Source organism: Primulina huaijiensis, chromosome 8 (assembly GCF_012295235.1).
Source record: "Primulina huaijiensis isolate GDHJ02 chromosome 8, ASM1229523v2, whole genome shotgun sequence".
NCBI classification, from domain to species: Eukaryota; Viridiplantae; Streptophyta; class Magnoliopsida; order Lamiales; family Gesneriaceae; genus Primulina; species Primulina huaijiensis.
Window position 1 is genome coordinate 22,007,100 of NC_133313.1, and position 19,274 is coordinate 22,026,373.

A 19,274-nucleotide genomic window follows, 5' to 3' on the forward strand; every position below is an offset into this window, starting at 1 on the left:
TTAAACACCGTCATAAAAATAATAATGGAAATCGGTCTGTCTCCAACTTTTGTGTTTATAATTGACAATGAATGACTCCCCCTTGTGTTTCCCGCTGACTATATACGATTGCCTTTTTTGGGTGCAAGAATTTGCATTTATTTTGGAAAAATCACAATTTATAGACAAGAATGTGGAGTTCATAGTTCCGGTATATATATAGGAGTGTTATATCGTATCGTACCGTACCGAAAATCATATACTGTATATCGTACCGAAAATTACGATATAAAAAAATTCATACCGATACCGTACCGAATTTTTCGATATAATATAACTAGCATAACGATTATACCGAAATTGTACGGTATACCGAAATTTCGATACGGTATCGATATATACCGTTATATACCTAAAAAAACCTTACATTTTAAATCTTTTTTATAAATTTATTGTTTTAAAATAATATATATTTTAAAATTTTTGTATATTTTTCGGTATTCCGGTATATACCGAAATTTTCAAATTGCACACCGCTACCGTACCGAAAAATTCAGTTTTGTTACCGTACCGTACCGAAATCATCGGGATACCGAAAATTCGGTAAATTCAGCATTTTTCGATACGGTAATCTCGATATATCGAAAATTCGATATTTTTTCCCGTTAGCGATCATACTTTATAGTCTAATATGTGCAATCTAGTCGATGGGAAGTGAATTATTGTAATGAAGTTCATGAGCTAGGATGTTTCCTAGTCTCCTTCCTTAATCGATTTTATAATATTTCTAGTCTTAAAAAAAACTAGACAAGCGACTGACAAATTAAAGTCTTATCTATTATATGGATGTATTTCAACTATGTTTTCTGCCTCTCTTTTTTGTTTTTTAAAGAAAAATTATGTTTGTTCACTGTTGGCTGTCTGGCATACAAATTCCTATTTGATTTCATTATTATTGCTCTAGATGTCTAAGATGATAGATTAATGGTGAAAATCGATGCTAAATGCATGAGCGAATTAGTAGAAGGATATCGTATATATGAGTTTGATTATTATAAAGTATCTTTTAGCCCCATTATTTTCACTTTTTGGATTATTCTACAATAACTTACATTTCAAAAATTTCGAATCCATCTAAATTAAAAAAATTGAGAAATTATATGGTTGGTCTTATAATTTGTAAACTTTCCATGTTTGTGAATATTATCGGTCAATTCTCTAATTTGTATCGTTTTTCAGTTTTAATTAATTTTCGCTAGAATGCGAATATGGTGTTGGGCATATAAGCAATATAAACGAAGAAAGTATTTAGTGATTTTTTCCTAAATTTTTTCATGTGTTGGGCTTTGTCTTAAATGAAAAAAAAAAGACCAAACCAGTAAATGATCCTAAATTTACAGGCCCAATAATAAAGGAATCAAGTACATGCAAGAAATTAATATTAGTTCTCAGAAAGAAATAACGACTAAAATACGACATCAATTAATATCGGTGTGCAATTAAGGATGTATATAGATCCGATTTCTATGGTTTTGATTTCATCGAAATATAGAAATCTATATATTTGATTCGATTTAAGAATTTTTTCTGACTAAAACAGAATATGCAATGTTGGTCTGATTTTTTTTCCCCTTATTTCTAGAGTAGTTTTCTTGATACTGATAGGAAAATGAACTTGGTTAGGGAAATTTAATTCAGTTTAATTTGGTTGAGGTTTTGTTGAGTTTTTAGTTTAAAAATAAATGAGATCTATTTGTCCATATATTTTATTTTTTGTTTGTTATTTAATTGTTGCAATATTATATTAATTTGAAGCTTCAAATGATTAGATTATTGCTACACAAGATAAAATTCAGTGCAAACTGGAATCATGCAATACCAACATCCCATTACATATATAGTTATGAAAGAAAAATATTCTCAAATATTCTATTTTACTCTCACAAAGAAGATACTAAGTTCTTGCCCTGATGCACCTTCAGGATTGATCATGTAAAACGACTCAGAATCCTTCGATCCAACAACCCTATCGAACCTGGCTCGGATATACGTCAACTGGCCTTCTTCTGCTCGTTCCTTCTCCCACAGGCTCGGCAGAACCCCGGCCCCCATGGAAACTCCTCTCAGAAGATTCATAACATGTATTTCATCATCGCTCATATTCTTCCTCCTAATGGAGCACCCAAGTTTTCTGCCGTTGCAATAGACAGCCCACACGAATTCTTCCATGAGCTTCTTCTTGCGGGTTTTTGTCTCGCTTTCGATGGCAATTCGTAGCACGTCGGACGCCATTTCTCTGTGAAACACAGCGGTTGACATGGGGAGTTCTAGCAAAAAAATCGGCGGTTGATGAGGGTTTTCTTGTATGGCTATGGCGAGCCGTCCTTTGCGGTAGCCGAAGAGGGTTATGGTGGTGGCTTTGTCTGCCAGGAGTGGTTTACGGTGTATGCTCACGAGAAGCGCGGCCATCTTGCTGCCGGCGGTTAGCATGGGGAGGAGTTTGAAAATGCGGAAGAGTCCGCCACCAAGGAGGTTGGATTTCGACGGCTTCGTGGCAGTGGGAAGGGTGGCGCGGCGTAGAATGTTGGATAGTAAGGCAGGGTTTTCGGCCATTTGGTGGAACGGAAACAGAATATTCATCGATGGAGGAGCATTTGGAAAGATTTTACTAGGTGTTGTGATTGAGTGGAAATTATGAAAGCTAGGAGGGGCCTTATGCCTTTTGAGATCGACAAATGTGAGCTCACATGTAATGTAGAATTATTTGGAAATGGTATGAAAACCAAAAGAAAAAGGAAATTTCAAATGTGATAAGAAATAGATGTCCATTTTCATATTCAAAAGGGTTAAAATACTTCCAAGTTTATAAATATTACATTATAGAAAAAGGGATTCAAATGTTGTACTGAAAAGTTGAGGTATACTTTTGACGTGAGTATTTGATAATGGAATGTTATGGAGTGGGGAAGGGAGCTAGACACCTCACTACAGTAATTAGTTAACATGGGGTTCAGTTCATGACTCTAGGTATGTAGTTGAGACTTGAGATGACAAGCTTTTTGGTACAATTAGGTTTGAGATTTAATAATTATGTTCGAATTGAGTCAATCACATGGATCCTTGGATATCTAAATGCTTCAAAAGAAAATCATAATTAAAATGTCAAAAAAAGGCCAAACTAGTGAAGTTTGTAATTTTTAAATAGGTTTTATATAGACTTGACTACTTTAATATTGTTCAAATATTGATTTAGTGAAGTTCTCGATTTTTGTACTTAATAATTGTAAATCTCTTTCAAACTAGGACATAGTTAGGATGCTTTGGAAAAAAAGATAACTATATCCGATATGTATAATTTTAATAAAAAAAAAAAGTTTTTTTAGTTCAATTGGTAGAAAGCGGGTCTTCAAAACTCGATATTGTAGTTTGATCAAATCTTGCATATCGTGATTTTTTTTTCATAGAAGTAATTCAAATTTGAACTCTATGTGACATAAAAAAAAGGAGGATGTCAATTAAAAAAAGACCGTGAACGACAACCGTTCCCCCTTGGCTTCAGCCACCTAGACGATTTAATTCGTGTTATTTATTTATAAGTTTTTTTTTTAAAAAAAATTTATAATACGATCAACAATTCAATTTAAAAATTGTATCTATTTATTTTTGTTTACCTTTTTGTGTTTTTCGGATTCAAAATACAAAGGAAAAGTAATATAGCTTTTGGTATTGCCACTAACACAAGACCCTTTATTCTCACAACCCCATAGCTTTAGCCAAAAACCAACACATAGAGGTGCAGCCCCTTAATCCCTCAAACAATTCCCATCTCTCGTCAATTTATACTTTACGTTGCCAAACAAGTGATTCTCCTTTTCAATCAAAATCACATTTTAGCATATGCATGTTACTAATAACATTCATGATCAAGATGAATCGGATTTGTAGTGTCGTGCTTTTTGACTTTTTGTGCGTTATGTTTATCTTTCTTTGTAATTTTCATAATTTTTTTTAACGAAAAATATAAACACAAGACCTGTTGTACTCAATATAATGTTCAATCATTATGAATCTATTCAATATATTGATTTTCATAATTATGTTATTTCTTAGCATATGGTGTATTTTCATATTTTATAATTAAAACCCATAATTTATTAATGTGGCTTTTAATTAGTTCACATTTGGTGATATGATCTGCCACCTAAAGATTGAGTTTGGTTCCCTTTGTGCAATGAAGTCCTCGTACCATGCAAGGTTCCTTTTCTTCGAAAATAAAGGATTGCAATTTGCAATCTCTTACTATGATTTGGATCCAACATCATTCTATAGCCCAATCCAGAATAAATGTCTCTTGGATCGATCGATCGATCGTTTGGATCCAACCCGTGGTTTTCCGAAACTGGAATGTCAGACGGAAAATTTATGAAATCCAAAACTTGAGCCAATGGCATTCGCTGTCTTTATCACGTTCACTAGACACTGCCACTTACTTCCCAGTTTTCCAATCTCAAAGTTTGCCATTTCTTCTCGCCTATACTTCAGCTGCAGAGGTCGAGTTTTTGTTGTAAAACCGATGTCTTCTGTTGCAGAAAGTAAATCAGAGAAGACGATTTTCACTGCTCCATATGGTTCTTGGAAGTCTCCCCTCACCGCAGACGTCGTTTCTGGGGCGAATAAATGGCTTGGTGGCTTCGCAGTCGATTCGCTTGGCCGCCTCGTGTGGCTGGAATCCCGTCCCACTGAATCTGGGTAAGGAGTTTGTTGTTTGGCAGTAGTCGTGATAAAAATTTCGTTTTTATTGATCTCGATGAATTACATCAGTTTTTTCAATGTCGTGAAGGTTGGTTCTTGTAATTGCAGTATGCCTTTTGAAGATGGATTCTTTTTTGTTGTTATTGAGTTTGAATTGGCTTCTGGAAAGTGGTTTTGTGTGTTGATTTGCTGAACGCAGAATTTGTTGCTTGAATTTGTTGATTTTGTGACCAACACGAAAGCGTGATGAATGCGAATAAGTATACAATGTTTGAGATGCTTTTGGCAATTTTTTGTTGGGATTTTTATTGCGAAAGACATTACTGTATTTAACTTAATAAGGCCCTCTACGGTATATTTTCAGCCACGGATATTGAGATTTAGTTAAGTGCGTGAGTTCAAGCTTCGTTTAATTTATATGTGAGAGACTTTATTAATGTCCACACCTTCGTATCTTGTTCTTTTTACTGGTTTACCTAATACTTATTATTTTCTTTTTCTCCCAAATGAGCTACTCAAGAAGCTTTCAAGAGGTCTAGTAGTCTGTGAACGAATCTCAAAGTCTTTTTGGTGTATGGAAAATCAATTGTGCTTCATATTTCATGATGTTTAGGACTCAAGAAAGTAGGGGTTGTAAGGTATGGGATGTATTTTGTTTCACATTGAAACAAGTATAATCGTATATAACCGTAAATTTGTGTTTATCAGAATTAAGTGTCATGTGAAATGTTACAACATTTCACACAACATACAGTGGAATATATAAGTTTATAATACAAATTGACTTTAAATAAATACGATGGAACATAATAAATTTGCACAAGTATAAATACTTGCGCGGTGTCTTAAGACAAAAATAATCACTAAAAACCAACGAGTTTACACAAAAACTAACATTAGTGATTTTAATCAAAACCAATTTTCTCAACACATTGAGAAAATCAAATGCTCCCTAAAACAAATAACCACATTAAAACAAAATATAAGGAAACATAACACGATGCCAAAACTGGAGCAACAAAACCAAATCTTCAGCCAACTCCTTCACGGTTGTTGTCTGCAGATGTCTCCAACAATCACGATCACATGTAGATTCAGCACTTCTTCGATCAGCAGCAACCTTGTAGATTATTTTCTCTAAAGTTGAAGGCGTGCAAAGGTGCGAGAGTATGTATATGCTTATGCGTAAATCGCCCTCCTTTGTATGAAATGAATTCTCTTATTTATAGCTCTAGGGTTTATCAACAAAGAAACCTACACAATATGNATATATACCGTTATATACCTAAAAAAACCTTACATTTTAAATCTTTTTTATAAATTTATTGTTTTAAAATAATATATATTTTAAAATTTTTGTATATTTTTCGGTATTCCGGTATATACCGAAATTTTCAAATTGCACACCGCTACCGTACCGAAAAATTCAGTTTTGTTACCGTACCGTACCGAAATCATCGGGATACCGAAAATTCGGTAAATTCAGCATTTTTCGATACGGTAATCTCGATATATCGAAAATTCGATATTTTTTCCCGTTAGCGATCATACTTTATAGTCTAATATGTGCAATCTAGTCGATGGGAAGTGAATTATTGTAATGAAGTTCATGAGCTAGGATGTTTCCTAGTCTCCTTCCTTAATCGATTTTATAATATTTCTAGTCTTAAAAAAAACTAGACAAGCGACTGACAAATTAAAGTCTTATCTATTATATGGATGTATTTCAACTATGTTTTCTGCCTCTCTTTTTTGTTTTTTAAAGAAAAATTATGTTTGTTCACTGTTGGCTGTCTGGCATACAAATTCCTATTTGATTTCATTATTATTGCTCTAGATGTCTAAGATGATAGATTAATGGTGAAAATCGATGCTAAATGCATGAGCGAATTAGTAGAAGGATATCGTATATATGAGTTTGATTATTATAAAGTATCTTTTAGCCCCATTATTTTCACTTTTTGGATTATTCTACAATAACTTACATTTCAAAAATTTCGAATCCATCTAAATTAAAAAAATTGAGAAATTATATGGTTGGTCTTATAATTTGTAAACTTTCCATGTTTGTGAATATTATCGGTCAATTCTCTAATTTGTATCGTTTTTCAGTTTTAATTAATTTTCGCTAGAATGCGAATATGGTGTTGGGCATATAAGCAATATAAACGAAGAAAGTATTTAGTGATTTTTTCCTAAATTTTTTCATGTGTTGGGCTTTGTCTTAAATGAAAAAAAAAAGACCAAACCAGTAAATGATCCTAAATTTACAGGCCCAATAATAAAGGAATCAAGTACATGCAAGAAATTAATATTAGTTCTCAGAAAGAAATAACGACTAAAATACGACATCAATTAATATCGGTGTGCAATTAAGGATGTATATAGATCCGATTTCTATGGTTTTGATTTCATCGAAATATAGAAATCTATATATTTGATTCGATTTAAGAATTTTTTCTGACTAAAACAGAATATGCAATGTTGGTCTGATTTTTTTTCCCCTTATTTCTAGAGTAGTTTTCTTGATACTGATAGGAAAATGAACTTGGTTAGGGAAATTTAATTCAGTTTAATTTGGTTGAGGTTTTGTTGAGTTTTTAGTTTAAAAATAAATGAGATCTATTTGTCCATATATTTTATTTTTTGTTTGTTATTTAATTGTTGCAATATTATATTAATTTGAAGCTTCAAATGATTAGATTATTGCTACACAAGATAAAATTCAGTGCAAACTGGAATCATGCAATACCAACATCCCATTACATATATAGTTATGAAAGAAAAATATTCTCAAATATTCTATTTTACTCTCACAAAGAAGATACTAAGTTCTTGCCCTGATGCACCTTCAGGATTGATCATGTAAAACGACTCAGAATCCTTCGATCCAACAACCCTATCGAACCTGGCTCGGATATACGTCAACTGGCCTTCTTCTGCTCGTTCCTTCTCCCACAGGCTCGGCAGAACCCCGGCCCCCATGGAAACTCCTCTCAGAAGATTCATAACATGTATTTCATCATCGCTCATATTCTTCCTCCTAATGGAGCACCCAAGTTTTCTGCCGTTGCAATAGACAGCCCACACGAATTCTTCCATGAGCTTCTTCTTGCGGGTTTTTGTCTCGCTTTCGATGGCAATTCGTAGCACGTCGGACGCCATTTCTCTGTGAAACACAGCGGTTGACATGGGGAGTTCTAGCAAAAAAATCGGCGGTTGATGAGGGTTTTCTTGTATGGCTATGGCGAGCCGTCCTTTGCGGTAGCCGAAGAGGGTTATGGTGGTGGCTTTGTCTGCCAGGAGTGGTTTACGGTGTATGCTCACGAGAAGCGCGGCCATCTTGCTGCCGGCGGTTAGCATGGGGAGGAGTTTGAAAATGCGGAAGAGTCCGCCACCAAGGAGGTTGGATTTCGACGGCTTCGTGGCAGTGGGAAGGGTGGCGCGGCGTAGAATGTTGGATAGTAAGGCAGGGTTTTCGGCCATTTGGTGGAACGGAAACAGAATATTCATCGATGGAGGAGCATTTGGAAAGATTTTACTAGGTGTTGTGATTGAGTGGAAATTATGAAAGCTAGGAGGGGCCTTATGCCTTTTGAGATCGACAAATGTGAGCTCACATGTAATGTAGAATTATTTGGAAATGGTATGAAAACCAAAAGAAAAAGGAAATTTCAAATGTGATAAGAAATAGATGTCCATTTTCATATTCAAAAGGGTTAAAATACTTCCAAGTTTATAAATATTACATTATAGAAAAAGGGATTCAAATGTTGTACTGAAAAGTTGAGGTATACTTTTGACGTGAGTATTTGATAATGGAATGTTATGGAGTGGGGAAGGGAGCTAGACACCTCACTACAGTAATTAGTTAACATGGGGTTCAGTTCATGACTCTAGGTATGTAGTTGAGACTTGAGATGACAAGCTTTTTGGTACAATTAGGTTTGAGATTTAATAATTATGTTCGAATTGAGTCAATCACATGGATCCTTGGATATCTAAATGCTTCAAAAGAAAATCATAATTAAAATGTCAAAAAAAGGCCAAACTAGTGAAGTTTGTAATTTTTAAATAGGTTTTATATAGACTTGACTACTTTAATATTGTTCAAATATTGATTTAGTGAAGTTCTCGATTTTTGTACTTAATAATTGTAAATCTCTTTCAAACTAGGACATAGTTAGGATGCTTTGGAAAAAAAGATAACTATATCCGATATGTATAATTTTAATAAAAAAAAAAAGTTTTTTTAGTTCAATTGGTAGAAAGCGGGTCTTCAAAACTCGATATTGTAGTTTGATCAAATCTTGCATATCGTGATTTTTTTTTCATAGAAGTAATTCAAATTTGAACTCTATGTGACATAAAAAAAAGGAGGATGTCAATTAAAAAAAGACCGTGAACGACAACCGTTCCCCCTTGGCTTCAGCCACCTAGACGATTTAATTCGTGTTATTTATTTATAAGTTTTTTTTTTAAAAAAAATTTATAATACGATCAACAATTCAATTTAAAAATTGTATCTATTTATTTTTGTTTACCTTTTTGTGTTTTTCGGATTCAAAATACAAAGGAAAAGTAATATAGCTTTTGGTATTGCCACTAACACAAGACCCTTTATTCTCACAACCCCATAGCTTTAGCCAAAAACCAACACATAGAGGTGCAGCCCCTTAATCCCTCAAACAATTCCCATCTCTCGTCAATTTATACTTTACGTTGCCAAACAAGTGATTCTCCTTTTCAATCAAAATCACATTTTAGCATATGCATGTTACTAATAACATTCATGATCAAGATGAATCGGATTTGTAGTGTCGTGCTTTTTGACTTTTTGTGCGTTATGTTTATCTTTCTTTGTAATTTTCATAATTTTTTTTAACGAAAAATATAAACACAAGACCTGTTGTACTCAATATAATGTTCAATCATTATGAATCTATTCAATATATTGATTTTCATAATTATGTTATTTCTTAGCATATGGTGTATTTTCATATTTTATAATTAAAACCCATAATTTATTAATGTGGCTTTTAATTAGTTCACATTTGGTGATATGATCTGCCACCTAAAGATTGAGTTTGGTTCCCTTTGTGCAATGAAGTCCTCGTACCATGCAAGGTTCCTTTTCTTCGAAAATAAAGGATTGCAATTTGCAATCTCTTACTATGATTTGGATCCAACATCATTCTATAGCCCAATCCAGAATAAATGTCTCTTGGATCGATCGATCGATCGTTTGGATCCAACCCGTGGTTTTCCGAAACTGGAATGTCAGACGGAAAATTTATGAAATCCAAAACTTGAGCCAATGGCATTCGCTGTCTTTATCACGTTCACTAGACACTGCCACTTACTTCCCAGTTTTCCAATCTCAAAGTTTGCCATTTCTTCTCGCCTATACTTCAGCTGCAGAGGTCGAGTTTTTGTTGTAAAACCGATGTCTTCTGTTGCAGAAAGTAAATCAGAGAAGACGATTTTCACTGCTCCATATGGTTCTTGGAAGTCTCCCCTCACCGCAGACGTCGTTTCTGGGGCGAATAAATGGCTTGGTGGCTTCGCAGTCGATTCGCTTGGCCGCCTCGTGTGGCTGGAATCCCGTCCCACTGAATCTGGGTAAGGAGTTTGTTGTTTGGCAGTAGTCGTGATAAAAATTTCGTTTTTATTGATCTCGATGAATTACATCAGTTTTTTCAATGTCGTGAAGGTTGGTTCTTGTAATTGCAGTATGCCTTTTGAAGATGGATTCTTTTTTGTTGTTATTGAGTTTGAATTGGCTTCTGGAAAGTGGTTTTGTGTGTTGATTTGCTGAACGCAGAATTTGTTGCTTGAATTTGTTGATTTTGTGACCAACACGAAAGCGTGATGAATGCGAATAAGTATACAATGTTTGAGATGCTTTTGGCAATTTTTTGTTGGGATTTTTATTGCGAAAGACATTACTGTATTTAACTTAATAAGGCCCTCTACGGTATATTTTCAGCCACGGATATTGAGATTTAGTTAAGTGCGTGAGTTCAAGCTTCGTTTAATTTATATGTGAGAGACTTTATTAATGTCCACACCTTCGTATCTTGTTCTTTTTACTGGTTTACCTAATACTTATTATTTTCTTTTTCTCCCAAATGAGCTACTCAAGAAGCTTTCAAGAGGTCTAGTAGTCTGTGAACGAATCTCAAAGTCTTTTTGGTGTATGGAAAATCAATTGTGCTTCATATTTCATGATGTTTAGGACTCAAGAAAGTAGGGGTTGTAAGGTATGGGATGTATTTTGTTTCACATTGAAACAAGTATAATCGTATATAACCGTAAATTTGTGTTTATCAGAATTAAGTGTCATGTGAAATGTTACAACATTTCACACAACATACAGTGGAATATATAAGTTTATAATACAAATTGACTTTAAATAAATACGATGGAACATAATAAATTTGCACAAGTATAAATACTTGCGCGGTGTCTTAAGACAAAAATAATCACTAAAAACCAACGAGTTTACACAAAAACTAACATTAGTGATTTTAATCAAAACCAATTTTCTCAACACATTGAGAAAATCAAATGCTCCCTAAAACAAATAACCACATTAAAACAAAATATAAGGAAACATAACACGATGCCAAAACTGGAGCAACAAAACCAAATCTTCAGCCAACTCCTTCACGGTTGTTGTCTGCAGATGTCTCCAACAATCACGATCACATGTAGATTCAGCACTTCTTCGATCAGCAGCAACCTTGTAGATTATTTTCTCTAAAGTTGAAGGCGTGCAAAGGTGCGAGAGTATGTATATGCTTATGCGTAAATCGCCCTCCTTTGTATGAAATGAATTCTCTTATTTATAGCTCTAGGGTTTATCAACAAAGAAACCTACACAATATGAAAAGTTAGAGTTTTATTAGAAACAAACTCTTTTTAAACAAAGATATCATATCACAAAAATCTTAGCATAATTATCACATTATCTAGAAAGACAAAACCATATTTAAATATTCAAAATCGTATCAACAAGGAAAAATTAATCTTGGGAAATAAATTTAATTCGGAAAGTATATTTCCCTTCAGGGGTTCTGTTTCATTGGAACACAATTGAGTAATGTTTTAGAGGGATGTTGCATATAGTTTTGACTAAGTTTTATCTGAAGTTCACGAAAACTTCTGGCTGTTTCAGAAGAGATGTCCTTGTCAGACAAGCCGAGATTGAAGGGGACAAGCCAACTGATATTACCCCACAAGATTTTGCAGTGAGGACTGTGGCTCAAGAATATGGAGGTGGGGCTTTTAGAATTTCAGGCGACATCCTTGTCTTCTCAAATTACAAGGATCAAAGACTCTACAAGCAGTCAGTTTCATCTAAAGGTCAATTGTACTCTTCTCAGTTTATGCGCAAGCACACATTATTGCTTCCTGTTATATTTATGTTAAATCAGGTCATAGGATTTTTAAATATTTGTGTGGATGAACTTATTGTATACTATTTATGTTGAGCAGTAATTTTTTCTGTTGCTTACTGCTTACGTGCTTACGTCATTACCATTGGAGAATTGTTGTAATTAGAGAGACTAGTAAAATTTAATTATCTGAGTTTTAGCAGACTTATAATTTTCTTGTAAATTAAGTTTCTGTTTTGATCTGTATTATCATTGATAGTACATTAAATTGTCCTTGCAGATTCAGCTCCTGTTCCTCTCACACCAGACTACGGAGGACCACTTGTGTGCTATGCCGATGGAGTGTTTGATCCTCAATCTAATCGCTACGTAACTGTAATGGAAGGTGTATTTTGAATTTATTACTCAATTCTTTTGCAGGGCGTGTTATTGATTTTTTAGATTCTGTTCATATGGTGTATTATTTATAATGGAAGGTGTATTTTGAAGATATTGCGAAATTCTTTTGCTAATTGCAGGGCATGCTATTGATTGTTTAGTTACTCTTTGTATTGTGTATTATTTATCTATCTGTGATGGTTTTTTCAATAGATCGTCGTGAAAGTAGTACAAATGCCACTACGACTATTGTCTCGATTGACCTCAATAGCAACCATATAAGTGGTAATTGCATCCTTTCATTTGTTTCTTTTAGTATAGGTGGAAGTATTTTTCTCATAATATGATTTTGTTTTACAGACAGCAGGGGTGGGTGGGGTAGGTTGATTCTTTCTCAAGATTTTTGGTTTTTGGCTCAGCAGAATTATTATAATTGTTTATGCCGCAGAACCTAAAATACTAGTTGGAGGCAATGACTTCTATGCTTTTCCTCGTATTGATCACAAAGGAGAACGAATGGCATGGATTGAATGGAGTCATCCGAACATGCCATGGGACCGATCAAAACTTTGGGTAGGCTATATATCGGACAATGGGTAAGTATCCAAAAATGTTAAAACTTCCAGCTTTCTATTAGCCTCAAACTTGTCCCTTTTACTTGTGATATAATTATATGGGTCATGTCCAAGGCTTGACTTTAGGTATACCTATTAAAGTTATGGTTCTTGCATTTGAATGATGGGTGACAGAGAGATTACAAAACGGATTTGTGTTGCTGGTGGTGATCCTTCAATTTTGGAATCTCCGACTGAACCAAAGTGGTCGATTGAAGGTACTCAAACAACAAATAATACACAAATATATTTGAAGTGAACTTCTTAAAACCCTCCTCCATTTTCTTTCAAACACCCTTTTTTATCATTGTAAACATTTGGAGATAATTAATTGTTTACATTAGTCCCATTAATGACAATATTGGACTGCATTCAGACGTTCTTATTATTTCTGTGTATGGCCATGCCGTAACCAACCTGTTATCCCAGGTCTTAGCATTAAATTTAGAAGGATGGCATACATGTGTGTGATTACAAATCAATCTCAGTGTGCTGAAATTTTCTTCCTCGTTCAAGCTAATATTTTAGATCTTGAACATTCCCCTTTGATTTCTGATGTTTAGATTTCTACGTTCACTTCATACTTGTTTTCAAAATATTTGATGTCTTATTGTGCATTCTAACCAAGAGTAATCACTTCAATTTTCTTGAAGTTATTATTTCAGTGATTTGTTCTCAATACTGCAGGGGAACTTTTCTTCATCACTGACAGAACTGGCGGGTTTTGGAATATCTACAAATGGGTATATATCAATCGTATAATTTAATTTGCTCTTTTGGGAAACCCTCTCCTATTTTCCCCCTTGTTTCTCAATGTAAGACATTCTACACCAATAAACAATCATTGTCGTATAACCCTCTTTATCTCATTTTTGTCCTAACTGATCTCAGGTAGAATCTATGAATGAAGTACTGCCAATTTACTCGTTAGATGCTGAGTTTTCAAAACCTTTATGGGTTTTTGGCTTGAACTCATATGAATTTATTCCGGGTCAGAAGAACTTAATTGCTTGCAATTACAGGTGATTGAATAAAATGACACTTTTCACGGATGAAAATTTTTCGGAGATTACTTTGCTGGGAATTATGCATCAGTTAGACCTAATTTTCATGAGATTCATTTCTTTTACCTCTTTCTTGACTAGATACTCGCATATTTTGTAGTTTCTGATTTATTCAATTGGTTGCCTTTGTCTGTAGGAAGAAAGGAAGGTCGTATTTTGCAATTCTGGATGTTGTTTCAAGCAAATTATCACCTCTTGATATTCCTTTCACTGACATTAGCAACATTGTAAACAACTCATCTTTTTATTTATATATCATCAAATTCTTTTTTTCCTTCCATGCAAATAACTACTCAATAAAATATGGTATTTTTCTGCTTATCTGCCTTAACGGATAACAGGTTTCTGGGCTTGACTGTCTTTATGTTGAGGGAGCATCTGAAGTTCATCCATCGTCAATCGCTAAGGTGCTGCTTCTTGTCATTATTCTTTCTCAAAAATGGTTCTCTTTCTTTTGAAACCCGTGAAAATGTTTTTACTTTGGGATACAAATGATGATTGCAATATAATATTTTAACTATTTTTTTCATTATCGGTTTCATTATCATGAGCATTGTATTTTTTTCTTCGCAGGTGGCTTTAGGAGATCAAAATTCAAAAGCAGCTGATTTTAAGATTATATGGTCTTCTGCTTCTATTAGTTCATCATATAGGCCGTACTTAAGTTCACCAGAATTAATAGAGTTCCCAACAGAAGTCCCTGGGGAAAATGCTTATGCGTACTTTTACCCTCCAACCAACCCTCTATATCAAGCTAGTCAGGACGAGAAACCTCCACTTCTGTTAAAGAGTCATGGTATTCTTTTCGTTACAATTGGGACTAAAATTCAGAATTTTTATTGGCACCTATGCACTTATATCCTTTATTTTCTCCCCTGTGCCCTTTGATCTTGTCTTTGGTGACTTGTTATTTTCAAATTTTGTTCACCACGAAGAAACTTGGCACAGTTTTGAAAACTGTTTGTTGGCGATAAAAGGAAGAAGAAAAATCAAATCTCTACCTGCCTTATCAATATTGGTTGTTCTATGAGAATTTTTTAAAATAGATATGATTCTTAATTCTACTGAAAACATTAATCTCCTATTATGTAACATACAGGAGGACCTACAGCTGAGACTCGTGGTATTCTAAATCTCAATATCCAGTATTGGACCAGTCGTGGTTGGGCTTTGGTGGATGTTAATTATGGTGGAAGTACTGGTATTTTGTTTGAACCTTATCTTCCTTACGTCTCAATTTTTTGTGCTATTATACATTTGGTTTGTTCGTGAAAACTATAAAGGCTATGGCCGAAAATATCGAGAGAGGCTACTAGGACGCTGGGGAACTGTCGATGTTGATGACTGTTGTAGCTGTGCCAAGTTTTTGGTAAGATAAAAATAATCAAACTTTTGTCCGAATAATGTGGGAAACTGCAAATTTTCTTTTTGTGGCAATAATATGGTTTGGTTTCACAGGTTGATTGTGGAAAAGTTGATGGCAACCGACTATGTATTACTGGGGGTTCTGCTGGTGGATACACGACCCTGGCGGCACTTGCATTCAGAGAAACATTCAAAGCTGGAGCATCCTTGTATGGTGTGAGTGCTACAATTTGGTTGAAGATAGCATCATATATATTTTCCTCTCACCAGACTTTTGTTGCACATTTCGTATAATGCAATCAAACTTGGCAAGGATTCGAGATTCCTGAACGACATTTTCTTGGATCCTATTTTGGAGATTAGTCTATTTTTTGGACATGTCGGGTATTTGGATTAAAGTTTTCGCAACTCTATGCTTCTTAACAAACAGGTTGCTGATTTAGATTCTTTGCGAGCCGACACTCACAAATTTGAATCTCGCTACCTCGACAATCTTGTAGGTAATAACTGAATATTAATATGGTGTTTTCGAAATTTCTCTCTTCTTCTTTTTTAGTTTTTTTATCATGAAATTTTACTAATTCTCCTCCGGATACTACTTGAATGATTCCAGGAAGTGACGAGGAATTCTTTAAAAGATCCCCAATCAATTTTGTGCATAAATTTTCCTGCCCCATAATACTATTCCAAGGATTGAATGACAAGGTAAGCTACCAATCAGTTTTATGCATGTTTTCTTCATGATAACTAAGAAACATCGTCTGATTTCACAGGTCGTCCCCCCGAATCAAGCTCGAAAAATCTATCAAGCATTGAAGGACAAAGGGTTGCCAGTGGCGCTCGTGGAATACGAAGGAGAGCAACATGGTTTTCGCAAGGTACGTTGTTTGTAGATTGTATTTCGATGGAAACACATTGCTGATGAATAATTGTAAATTTGCAGGCCGAAAATATAAAGTTCACGCTGGAACAGCAGATGCTGTTCTTTGCCCGTTTGGTCGGACGATTCGATGTCGCTGATGAAATCACTCCAATTAAAATCGATAATATTGACTGAGGATATCGTGCAGCGTTTCAGATTATCTAAGTTCAGATATGAGAACTATCATTTGTACTTTGTTTGATATTGCAGTGTGTCTATTTTACTTTATGAAAAAAAATTGTTTTTTTTTCCTAGTTGAGTATTATAAAGTGGATTGCAAATGATAGACCTTTATATTTTGATGTTCATTTATTTTAATTTTATTTTAGACACTTATTTCCATATTCAATTTCCATATATTAATTTAATTATATTTATCTTGTAAATTGAATTTATAGAAAAATATGCAAGTTGAATATAATTTTTTTTAATACAACTTGGGGGTGGGTAGGGAAATTTTTAATTATTTTACTTTGACTTAGAACCCAAGCCTCTCCCAGCTGCCAACTTACCTAAAATGTCGTAGGTCCGTAGTTCGTAGATGTCACTTGTTGATATCGGCTCATGTCGAGAGATCTTTTATTAGACGATCTTAGTCAATTTTATCTATATTTATAATAAAAAATAATATTTTTGACATAAAAAAAATATTATTATTTCACGGGTGACCGAAATGATATCAATCTTACAAAATTAACTCGTAAAATCGTCGCAAGAGTTTTTGTGTACAAATTCGTATGGATTGTCAAAGAAGAAAAGTAGATGATACTACAATTCTAAGTTTTTGTCTAAATTCGTACTTTACTTTAAATTTGTCAAATTATTCGTACTAAATATCTCACAATTATGTTTTCATAACTTTAACTTATGTGGGTTAAATTACTTTTAATTCTATCTTATGAAATGATGCCTCATTATCATCTTTCTAAACAAATTTCTCACTAAATGTTGCAAAAAAAATATTGTCGAACAAAATCTATGGCATATTAAATATAATTTACTCCATAACGTGTACGCTATCGAACTATTAATTAATTATGCTGTAATTAAAAATATACATATACATATAAATGCGATTAATGACTTTATTTTTTTAATAAATTTATAGTCAATATTGGAATAAAGTGGTTAAGTTTAAGCTTTCATTTCATTTTTTAAAGTTGTAAATAATTATTAAGGGGTGCTAAAAAATCCGTCATGCTGTCATGTTAGGTTAAGTTTGCCTACACGTATTCGATTTGAAGTTTGATAAAAAGGATCTTTTTAATAATTTTATTTTATTATGTAATTTTTAAGACAGTTCACTGACTGATACAACAATCATAATTATAACAAAGCCAAAGAAGTTAAGTGTTAGATAACCAGAGCGGAAGTAAAGTATCAAGAAAACAACTAGAGTCGTAGAGCCTGAAATCTACTAGACATTAGTGAGCTGATTATAGGGATGTCCAACACATAACGGTATTAGATTTGAATCTCAGTCTATTTCAAATGTCACTTTAACAAGAGATAATTGTACAAACCTATATATAACTCCCAAGAACTTAATTCAGTCGTGAGATTTTTAATATAAATCATGTGGTTATACATGTGTGTGTATATTTGAACAAAGTAATAGCAAAACCAGAATTTCCAATTGATTTGTATGTTCATTATTTTATTTTACACAGCAGAAAAGTAACGAATTCTTATAAACATTTGAAAATAAATAAATAAACAAACGGTGAACCAGAAGCAGACATTTTTATGTAAAAATGAAGATATGTATGTATATTATTTGTATTTGATTTCATTTACGAGAGAAGCCAAAGCCGTTGGCCAAAGCATGGACAGCGGGATTAAACGCCAGGCGGCCCAGGATCCCCTGCTTGTACGGCAAGAAAGTTTTCTTCTTCAAGTCTTGAGAAACCGCCCGGTTCATTGTGTAATGCAGCTCGTGGGCTGAAACCGGTCCCTTCCTCGGACCGGGGCTGTCGATCGCCCTGAAGCTTGAGAGCCTGTACGCCGCCGTGTACTTCTTCAGATGGTCTTTCTCCGTGGCGCGTCCCTCTGATGCGCTGCGGAACAAGAAGAAGTCCTTTAGTCTCCATTTCTTGCTGCCTTTAGATGAACAAAGCATTGAAGAATACTTCGTGTTATCAGATTGCTGCTTGTCATCTTCCCAGTATTGGTATTCGCCGTCTCTGATGGGAGAAAGTGAACGTGCCGCCCTTCGACTCGAGGATTTGGACGCATTATTAACTGATCTTCCTCTGTGAGAAATCTCAGCTGTGGCCACCGCATAAAGGTCGGTCCTTTCTTTTCTGTTCTTCCCGCGAGGTGAAAAGGCTCCCTGAATTTTCTTCGCTGCCACTTTAGGGAGCTGAATCCCCACCACCGGAGGCTTCAAAGGTTTAATCACCCCACCGTCAAACAGTTCTTCAGCAGAGAGCTGAGACGCAGTTTCACATTCTTCGCTCACATCAAAAGCAAAATCATCTCCGATCAATTTCTTGGGAGACGAGCATTTCGGCACCGTCCCGCCACTCCCAGATGCCACCAAGAAATCATCAAAATCTTTATAGAACTGAGAGAGATGAGAGGGGCTGGTAGGAGCACTGAAATAGTATTCCCCTAAGAGCTTAGGTGTTGAAGGCGCGGTTACATGTGGCGAAGACCTTGCGCTGTTGAGATCGAAATCCCCTGCGGGGGAAGGTTGAATCACCTCCATGTTCGCTTCTACCTAGCTTCTGAATCTGAATAGAGAATTAAGGAAGGAGGAGATGTGATATTTGGTTTATATCAGTAGAGACAAGCATAT

The 19,274-nt window shown here is 34.6% G+C and overlaps 4 protein-coding genes across 4 annotated transcripts; 1 reads left to right on the top strand and 3 right to left on the bottom strand.

The window, feature by feature from the left end:
• Positions 1-1,800: 1,800 nt before the first annotated feature.
• Positions 1,801-2,735, bottom strand: LOC140983510 (protein MIZU-KUSSEI 1-like). Its single transcript, XM_073450591.1, has one exon. It carries the CDS (start codon positions 2,617-2,619, stop codon positions 1,909-1,911), a length of 711 nt encoding a protein of 236 aa, XP_073306692.1. The 5' UTR covers positions 2,620-2,735; the 3' UTR covers positions 1,801-1,908.
• A 4,690-nt stretch (positions 2,736-7,425) lies between these two features.
• Positions 7,426-8,360, bottom strand: LOC140983519 (protein MIZU-KUSSEI 1-like). The gene has a single exon (XM_073450602.1). It carries the CDS (start codon positions 8,242-8,244, stop codon positions 7,534-7,536), a length of 711 nt encoding a protein of 236 aa, XP_073306703.1. The 5' UTR covers positions 8,245-8,360; the 3' UTR covers positions 7,426-7,533.
• A 1,577-nt stretch (positions 8,361-9,937) lies between these two features.
• Positions 9,938-16,810, top strand: LOC140983073 (uncharacterized). Its single transcript, XM_073449971.1, has 18 exons — positions 9,938-10,353; positions 11,912-12,099; positions 12,412-12,516; positions 12,723-12,794; positions 12,958-13,105; positions 13,259-13,341; positions 13,811-13,866; positions 14,015-14,145; positions 14,324-14,414; positions 14,529-14,594; positions 14,761-14,983; positions 15,287-15,388; positions 15,471-15,556; positions 15,646-15,768; positions 15,983-16,052; positions 16,166-16,257; positions 16,326-16,430; positions 16,496-16,810. The coding sequence occupies exons 1-18, from the start codon at positions 10,049-10,051 to the stop codon at positions 16,607-16,609; spliced, it is 2,160 nt and encodes a 719-aa protein (XP_073306072.1). The 5' UTR covers positions 9,938-10,048; the 3' UTR covers positions 16,610-16,810.
• Positions 16,811-18,093: 1,283 nt separating this feature from the next.
• On the bottom strand, positions 18,094-19,242 carry LOC140983172 (uncharacterized). Its single transcript, XM_073450100.1, has one exon. It carries the CDS (start codon positions 19,182-19,184, stop codon positions 18,264-18,266), a length of 921 nt encoding a protein of 306 aa, XP_073306201.1. The 5' UTR covers positions 19,185-19,242; the 3' UTR covers positions 18,094-18,263.
• Between the last annotated feature and the right edge of the window lie 32 nt (positions 19,243-19,274).